We start from the raw sequence: 9,951 nt of genomic DNA, 5'->3' as shown, positions 1-9,951 counted from the left end.
AGCTGAGCATCCTGGACTACAAAGCAATAGATTTCTTGCTTCTGCCACAAATTCCCCCAGCTGTAAGCCTTCCAGCCTTCTAAATATTCCTTTATATGTGGTTCAGAGTTCTGGGAACATCCCCTGAGCCTGCTTGGTCAGGTATTCTGTGTTGTTGTTGGCAGAGCTCTTCACAGCACTTCCACCCGATCCACCATCTTGTTTGTTCTGTATCATTGGTTCTTGATTATATGTTATTGTTGTTAAGTACCGTCAAGTCGATTTTGATTCATAGTGACTCTGAATAGGGTTTCCAGGGAACAGCTGGTGGTATTGAACCACTGACCTTGATCTTAGCAGTCCAGTGCTTATCCTACACCACCACACCTCGACTACCTCCATAATTGATTGAATGTTGAACAATTCTTTTTAATACAGTGACTCTATATTCCTTCCATCTTCTTTTGATACTTGCTGTGCTGTTCAATATTTTGACCATAGACTCCTTTAATATTCCAACTGGAGACTTGAATTTTTTCGTCAGTTCTTTCAGTTTGAAAAATGTTCTTCCCTTCTAGTTTTCTAACTCCAGTTCTTTGAACGTTTCGTTATACTTCTTTGTCTTCTTGAGTTTCCTTATGAAGTCTGCTGTTCAGCTCTTTTACTTCCTCATTTCTTCTATTCACTTTAGCTACCCTATAGAGTTCTGGTGTGGTGCTGTAAGATAAGCACTGGATTGCTAACCACACTCTTATTAGTTCAAACCCACCAGCCTCCCCTTGGAAACATTTTGTAGGAGGATCTTTATGAGTCAGAATAGCCTCAATGGCACTTAACAACAACAGCAACAACCCTATGTTTACGAGTAAGTTTTAGTCTTTTATGACATCTATTTTGTTTCTTCGTTCATTCCTGTCTTTTTAGTGGCCGTTTACTTTCCTCATATATGATGTCCTTGATGTTATAGCACAGCTCATCTAGTCTTCAGTTATTCGTGTCCATTCATTCTTGAGATGGTCTCTAAATTAAGGTGAGGTATACTCAAGGTCATTATTTAGCCCTCATGAGCGTTCTTAAAATTTCTTCAGCTTCAAATTGAATTTGCATATGACAATTGATGGTCTGTTCTACAGTTGATCCCTGACCTTGTACTGACTGATGATATTGAGCTTTTCCATCATCTCTTTCCACATATTTAGTTGATTTGTTTTCCTACATATTCTATCTGATGAGGTCCACCTGTATAGTCACCATTTATGTTTTGAAAAAAAGTGTTTTGCAATGAGTAGGTCATTGCTCTTGCAAAATTCTGTCATGCAATCTCTGGTGTTGTTTCTGTCACCAAAATTATATTTTCCAGTTATGTATCCTTTTTCTTTGTTTCTAACTTTCACATTCTAATGTTTAACAATTATCAATGCATCCTCATTGCATGTTTGGCCAGTTTCAGACTGTAGAAGTTAATACAAATCTTAAGTTTGTTCATCTTTGGAATTAGTGTTTGGTGTGTAAACTTAAATAATGTTTTTATTAAATGGTCTTCCTTTTAGATATTAATATTATCTGGTAGCGTAGTGGTTACGAATCGGACTGTGAACCGCAAGGTCAGCAGTTCGAAACTACCAGGTGTTCCGCAGGAGAAAGATGAGGCTTTCTGCTCCCGTAAAGATTTACAGCCTCAGAAACCCTGTACAGGGTCGCTATGAGTCAGAACTGATTCCACGGCACATATCAACAACAACATTATTCTATAAGACAGGGTTCTTACAGCATTGCACTTCAGGATAAATCTTGAAATGTTCTTTCTGACAATAAATGAGACACTATTTCTCTTTAGTTTATCATTCCCAGCATAGTAGATCATCTGATTTTCTGATTTAGAATGGTAGGTACTAGTTCGTTTCAGTCCATTTCAATTCATTAATGCTTAGGATAGAGTCCTGGTGTGGCACTATGGGCTAACACACTGGACCACAAGGTCAATTTGAACTGTAAGGCCAGCAGTTCAAACTCACCAGCACCTTCTTGCAAACCCTATACAGGGTCTCTGTGAGTTGAAACTGACTTGAAGGCACTTAATAATAATGCCTAGGATATTGATCTTTATGCATTACATTTCATTTTTGATGACTTCCAGTATTCTTGGATTCGTATTTTTACATACCACTTTTCAATTATTGTTGAATGTTTACAACTGTTTCTTCTCATATTGAGTCATGCCACATCATCAAATGAAGGTCCCAAAGTTTTTCTCCATCCATTTTTCTGAGGTTGACTAAACTTTGAATAGGCAGCTTTTCCCCAGGCGTATTTTGAGTGCCTTCCAACCTGAGGGGCTCATCTTTTGGTACTATATCAGACAAGGTTCTGCTGCTGTTCATAAGGTTTTCACTGGCCAATATTTTTGGGAAATATTGTTAAGTGCCATCGAATCAATTCGAGCTTGAACCTTGCAGTTCAAACAATTTTGCAGTCTGACGCCTTAGTCCACTGTGCCACACCAGGACTCCGTACTCGATGGCACTTAACAACAATAATATGCACACACCAAGATTTTATAAATCAAAATATTTTAACCTTTGTGTGTATATATATATATATATCTTTCTCTGATGTACACACACACACACACACACACACACACATGTATATATATGCTCATATACTATATATATATTTTTAATCTTTGTGTGTATATATATATATATATATCTTTCTCTGATGTACAGATATACATATACTCATAATACTATATATATGTACATCAGAGAAAGATATATATATAGATATAGATATATATACACACACACACACAAAGGTTAAAATATTTTGATTTACAAAATCTTGGTGTGTGCATATTGTTGTTGTTAAGTGCCATCGAGTCAGTTCTGACTCATCTCAACCCTGTATAATGTTTTCAAGAATCTTCTGGTGGGTTTGAACAACTCACCTTGTGGTTAGCTGCCCAGTGCTTATGCTATAGCACTACACCAGGACCCTAATAGAACTTTCTTAAAATGAACCATATTTGTGATGTAAAGTTTATGATTGTTATACACATGAATGATGTAACTGATGTTATTGAATTGTACATGTAAATAATGTTGAATTGTCAAATGTTATATGTATATTTTACACCAACTTCAAAAAGTCATACAAAGTGAAAATGACTCAGATTTGTTGGTTTAGGGTATCAAATATATTTTACCAGGACTCCTCTATATGGTAAATTTTATTTTCAAACATAGTATTTCTCAGTGAGTTTTCAACAGAAGTAACAGGCCTGAAGAATTCTAGTAGCTAGACTGTTGTTGTTGTTGTTAAGTGCCGTTGAGTCGGTTCCGACCCATAGCGACCCTGTATAGGGTTTCCGAGGGTGTAAATCTTTACGGGAGTAGAATAGTTTTAAACTTGGCCTGAAATTCTTTATGCCTAGTCTGTGAAATAATGTTCATTCTCAACATTTATCTTACGGAACAAAATATCCTTATTAAAATATGCTGAAATAATTATATTTTTGATTTTATAAGTAAAAAGAAGAATGTATTGGACTTTTTCATTCAGATTTTTAAAGAACGAGAAGAAGATCTGAGGCGTTTGTCTCGCCCACTGGAATGTTCTTGTTTCCGAACATCTATCTGGGATGAAACTCTCTATAAGGTGTGTTTATTTCCTTGAATTCCTTCATTTTAAGAACATGAATAAAAAGTTAGAAGGGTATTAAAACCTTTTTGTTGTGAATTGAGTGGAGGTTTACCTTCAAGATCATCAGTTTTGTATTCAGAAAATCACACACTTTGCTTCATCTCAATGATTGCAATCCACTCCATGCAACAACAGTTATCCTGCTTCCTCCCTGTGGTTCCTATTTCAATTCCATCCACTTTCCTACCCCTTTTCAACTTTGTCCTTAGATAAATGTTGTTTTGTTTTTTAAAGCTATTATTGTGAGTTGAGTGCTAGTTTACATGGGAGAACATCAGTTTTGTACCCATCCTATCATATTTCATTTTTCGTTTCATTGCAATGATTATAATCTCCTCCATGTATCATCATTCAATAGTATTTGCTTCTATTCCCTCTTTTTTTTTTGATGTACACAAAAACACTCAGGAATATATAATCTTTTAAACAATCAAATAGTACATTCTGCAAGTCTGCCTCCTGGCTACCAGCTGTACACAGCCTTTCTCTTTCCATGAATCTTGAGTCCTCAGCTGCTCTGTCTCTCCTTGCCATCATCTCTCCCTGCCCTTTTGATTTTTTAAAATGTTTTATTGTGAATTATATGATAGTTTACATGGGAGAACATTAGTTTTACATTCATTCTATTGTATATCGTTTCATTGCCATGGTTCCAATCCCCTCCATGCATCATCTACCAACGAAAGGGTATACACTGCAAGCCTGCCCCCTAAACTAACCCCCCCCCCAAGTCTTCAGCACACAGTTGCTCTCCCTGCCCTTTTGATTTTAAATGGTTGACATGGTAAGCATACAAACACTTATTAGTGTTATTGTTTCCTTTATCTACCTATCTACTGCTTGGCTGAAAATTGAGCCTCGAGGATGAGTTCCTTTCAGACCTGAAGGGTGGTTAAGGGCCATAATCTCCAGTCTTATTCTGATCAGTAAGCCTGGTCTTTTTTTATAATTTTGCAAAACTAAAAGATGTTAAACAACTTCATAGCCATCTAAATTTGTGAACTAAAATAGAAATTGTTGTTGCTGTATGTTGTTAAGCCAGTTCTGACTCATAGTGGCTGGATATAGGGTTTTTGAGAGTGGCTGGTAAGTTTGAACTGCCAATCTTGTGGTTAACACTCCAGTGCTTATCCTATAATTTTGTTGTTATTAAGTACTAGCGAGTTGAATCCGACCCATAGCGACCCTGTACAGTGTTTCCAAGAGCAGCTGGTGGGTTTCAATCACCAACCTTGTGGTTCACAAACAGTCCAATGCTGATCCTACAGCACCACACAGAAGTCCTATCCTATAATAGTCCACAATTAAGAGATTTTCTTTTTATCTTAGATCATAATGAATTAGCCAATTTGGTCACATTTAATTTTATACTTATCTTTATTACTTACCTGTTGTGGTCTTAATATGATTGAGACTAGTTCAGGTACCTCTATGGAATATGATCTAGTCTACCATAGTTTGGACTCCTGGTGTGGCTCTGTAGGGTGAACATTGGACTGCTAACTGCAAGGTTTCCAGGTCAAACCCACCAGCCACTTCTTGGAAACCCTATTCAAGATTTCAGAACCAACTTGATGGCACTTAAAAACAACAAAATCACCTAAGGTTGGAATAAGGGTGACAATGTTGTTGTGTGCCATCAAATCAGTATCAACTCATAGTGACCCTATGCACAAAAGAACAAAACACTCCCAGGTCCCACGCCAACCTCAAAATTATTACTACACTTGAGCCCATTGCTGCTGCCACTGTGCCAGTCCATCTTGTTTGGGGGGGGGGGGTTTCCTCATTTTTTATGACCTTCCATTTTACCAAGCATGATGTCCTTCACCAGGGACTGGTCCTTCCTGATAATATGTCCGAAATATGAGAGACAAAGTCTGGCCATCCTAGCTTCCAAGGAGCATTCTAGCTGTATTTCTTCCAGCAGAGATTTGTTTGTTCTTTGACAGTTCATGGTACTTTTAATATTCTCCTCCAACACCATAACTCAAATGCATCAATTTTTCTAGTCTTCTTTCTTTGTTGTCCAACATTCACATGCATATAAGGTTATTGAAAATGCCATGGCCTGGGTTAGGCACACATTAGGCCTCAAACTGACATCTTCTCCCTAGAACACTTTAATATACATACTTATGAAGATTGGTATCAGTTGCACTTCAGTGTAAAGAAAACAAACCTCACCACTAGGCCAATAAATAACATCAAGATAAATGGAGAATAGATTGAAGTTGTCAATATCTTCATTTTTTGTATCAACCATCAGCACTCATAGAAGAAGCAGTGAAAAAATCAAATGATGCATTGCATTAGGCAGATCTGCTGCCCAAGATCACTTTAAAATGTTCAAGATGTCAGTTTCAAGGTAGCAGTAGCAGAAAAATATTTCAGGAAGAGATTGGAGAATGGGCTCTTAGAATGAGGCATGTTATGCTTAGAGTATGGTAGCTTCAGGTTTCATGCTAAATTAAAGACCATTATTCTTTCAGTTAGATCAGTTGCTTTCATTGCTGGAATGGATAGCACATGGCTTACCAATTATTGTAGTGATTAAAACATTAGCTGTGTTATTCCTGAAGCTGAAATTACCATATTGGCACATACACTCATTTTCTGGTTTCCCCCATCATTTTCACTGACTCCTTTTGGTTCCTTCTGCATTCATACTTTTATTTCAGACTTCTAGTGTTATTAACAAGTCTGACCCTGGGTATAAAAGCATCCTTTTATATCACTGGTAGCTATATCCTTAGTATCAACTTCATCTGACAAGTATCTCCAACCAGAAGCATAAAAACTTGAGTTGACAAGGAGAAAAACCTACGTGAACATTGAAATAGTTATTGGTTTTTAAAATATTTAATTCATTTTTTCTCCATGTTATATTGACCCAGCCTCACTCTAATAAGAGATCATTTTGAAATGTCTGTTCTAGATTAATATGGGCTGGAATTTCTCTCAAAACCTTATTCCCATAGAACAGAACAGGTAACCATGGAAAAGGATGGACATGATACACTGATTAAAAACTAATTGTGGTGTGAAGGCTGGCAGTACATAACACAACCAAAGACAAATGGCTAATCACAACACTGCTGTGAGTGACAGTGGCTTTGCTATGGCTAACTTTGGTACCTTCTCCAATGTAAATTCAGCAGTGACACTAATATTGACCTATTCACTTGGAACATGAATTTCCGTGCCTAAGTAATAAAGTGAATTGGAACATAGATGTGACATTACTATCTCTTACATCAATGTTACATGGTGGTTATGGTAGTGGTGGTGTGCCATGGAGTCAGTTCCAACTCATAGCGACCCTGCATAAGGTTTCCAAGGCTGTAAATCTTTACAGGAGCAGAAAGCCTCATCTTTCTCCCATGTAATCACTGGTAGTTTCAAACTGCTGGCCTTGAGTTTAGCAGCTAGACTTGTAACCACTACAGTACCAGAGCTCTCTGTGTTACATAGAGATGCCTTAAATTTTTATATTAAGTTATATTCAACAAACACTCATTACATATTTGCTTAATGTTCTTTGGATATACAAATGACTAAGACCAGGTTCCTGCCCTGTAGTAGAGAAGACAAGAACAGCATACACTTAACCAGACAAATTGGAATGAAATTGAAGGAAGTTTAATAATGGAGATGCTAATAAAAGAACCGCAGGAGAAGAAAGGGAGGGGGTGGTCAATTTCAATTGTTTACATTAGTCATACTTCTCTGGTTGAAGTAGTCACTTTTACACAACACATGGGGAAATTGATTTTAATTCAATTAGATTAAATTTTGTATAACTGACAAAACTTTTGGAATGATAATGTCACTCTTGAAGTGGTATACTATCCTTTTCAAGGAATGGACATTGAGCCATGTGGTTCTGATATTTTCATAGTATTGATTCTTGGATGTTTATTACATGTAACTGATCTTCTAGAGTATTCTAACTATTAGGCTTAAATATTTTTTGAGTGGCTAGATTGGAAGAATATTGGTATAAGAGATCAGATTTTTACTTTTATTCCTAAGGCAACATTATGGAATTAAAGTGCTTGTTTACTTTTAATTATCATTGGAAAAAAGTTTCTCTAGCATTTTACAAAGTTTTTGAACTTAAAAAAATCCAACTGAAGAATTAAAATAAAATATTAGCTTCCTATTCTGATTTCATTTGTGTTACATTATACTGGCTCTTAGTATTTGTTTGGGACTCAATTATCACCATATTTGTTTATCCATATGTTATAGTGTATTTATTTGCAGAGGTCCAGGAATACCTCTCAGTAACATTACTCCATGCTTCTGTTCTGTTAGGCTTGGTCCAGCATTGTTTATCAGCTGATTCCCAATGTTCAACAGCTGGAAATGAACCTGAGGAATTTTGCTGAAATTATCGAGGCTGATGAAGTGCTTCTGTTTGAGAGAGCTACTTTTCTGGTGAGAACTATATGTTCTACAGATGTACTTCACACTGTACCTTCTATTCAGCAAAAGAACAGTGTGCTGCTACTTTTAAGAACCCTTATTGTCATTACTTTAGCATGCACAACTTTATGTAGAAAGTAGTGCAGGCAATTCCAGATTACAAATGACGCCTGTTCTTAAGTCTGTCTTGAAGTCTAATTTGCAACTTAGTCAGAGCAGGTGCATACAGTTCTAATTTAGCATCAGTTAGTCAAACGTTTGTTTTAATATATAGAACATAGTTTTACCTTTCTATGTTGCTATGACTCAGAATTGATTCCACAGCACATTACCATCACTACAACCATGCATATAAAATAGAGTCCTGATGTGGTACTGGACTGCAAGGTCAGCCTGATGTGGTGCTGAACTGCAAGGTCAACCATTCCTCAGAAATCCTATACAGGGTCATTATGGGTCAGAACCAACTCGAGGGCACTGCAGGATAATGCACTGGAGTACAAGTTCAGTTTTAACCACAAGGTTGGTGGTTCAAACCCACCTGGGTCACTATGAGTTGGAACCAACTTGACAGCACTTAACACCAACAATACATATTAAAAAAGAGTCTTGAGTTCCGGTTTGCCAGGGCGGCCAGGCGGCATGGGTAAGCGGGGGCTCCGGGATTGGAGTAGGGGAACTCGGGAGAAAAACCTTCCAGGGGCTACCCACACTCTTGCTGCCACCATAAATCTCAGTACATCAGAGCCTTAGACCCACTTTTTTGAGAAATCATTGTGCTGAGGAATTACAGGCTTCTTGAATTTCTCCCTGCCACTGCAGCCTGAGCTACTTTAGCTGGAGGGGCGGGGCGGGAACCAGCTTGTGTGAAGCCTCCAGTAGCGGGGAGACTCCAGCAGGGAGACAAGGAGAAGAGAGCATGAGGGACACCTGCCCCAGGGTGGGATTTCTGAACAGAGAGAAGTTAGTTTTAAAAAAAAGAAATAAAGGGAAAAAACAGGCAAGCAGGAGAAGAGGAGAAACAGCGACTATCTGACGTCATCAGGCATGGACTGTGCCTGCCCAGCCAAGCTGCCTCTGCCCTGCCCAGTTGTCCGCCTGCCCCACCGGGAGTGCGGGCAAGTGCCCCACCTTCCCTCCCATAGTCAAGCAGCATTTCCCGGCCCCGCTGGGCGTGCGCGGGCGAGCGGCTCCCCTCCCAGCCGAACTGCGTCCCACGGCCCCCCTCCCGCTGAGCCGAGCCGTGTTCCCCCCGGCCCTGCCAGCGCATGCGGGCGAGCGACTCCCTCCCGCCCAACCGAACTGCGTCCCACAGGCCCGCCAAGCGCGTGCAGGCAAGCGCCCCCCCTCCTGCCGCGTGCACCCGCTGGAGAACCCTATTTGGGTCTCCCCTTTATTTTTTTTATTTCTTTGTTTTTTAGAAGGTTCAGAAGGAGCCCCGGCGTGGCTCTGAGGGCTGGGGTGCCAGTACAAAGTCTTTTGAATTACAGGGTTGGTGATTCATGCCCACCAACCACTACTCAGAAAACCTATAAAAGGTCATTAGGAGAGGGATTTCCGGCGCTTTCCTGACCCAGAAGCACAGGCTAGCCCTCTGCCCAACATCCAAGGCTCAGGCCCAGGCCATCAAGGCACAAGCCAGCGCAAGTGGAGACGATTTGAGGTGGTTTTTACCACCAGCAATAAGGCAATCCTGCTGTGGTCCTGCGGGTTAAGGGACCAGACTGCAGAGCCTTCTGAACTGCAAAGTCGGTGGTTCGCGCCCACCAGCTACTCCTTAGAAACCCTATACAGGTTCTTTTTTTTTTTTTTTTTTTTTTTCCCGTATTTTCTTTT

General features: G+C 39.2%; 1 protein-coding gene across 1 annotated transcript in view; it reads left to right on the top strand.

The window, feature by feature from the left end:
- The window catches only part of RRAGB (Ras-related GTP binding B), a gene marked incomplete at its 3' end in the record, with an annotated part of 103,993 nt that extends 94,494 nt beyond the window's left edge, over positions 1-9,499 (top strand). The window contains exons 8-10 of the mRNA XM_006876500.1: positions 3,544-3,639; positions 8,005-8,127; positions 9,206-9,499. Of these exons, the coding sequence (XP_006876562.1) occupies positions 3,544-3,639; positions 8,005-8,127; positions 9,206-9,499 (513 nt within the window). The remainder of the gene's footprint in view (positions 1-3,543; positions 3,640-8,004; positions 8,128-9,205) is intronic.
- Positions 9,500-9,951: the final 452 nt, after the last annotated feature.

Source organism: Chrysochloris asiatica, unplaced genomic scaffold (assembly GCF_000296735.1).
Source record: "Chrysochloris asiatica unplaced genomic scaffold, ChrAsi1.0 scaffold00383, whole genome shotgun sequence".
NCBI lineage: Eukaryota > Metazoa > Chordata > Mammalia > Afrosoricida > Chrysochloridae > Chrysochloris > Chrysochloris asiatica.
The sequence above is the reverse complement of the archived record's forward strand: the minus strand, read 5'-3'. Positions and strand labels throughout refer to the sequence as shown.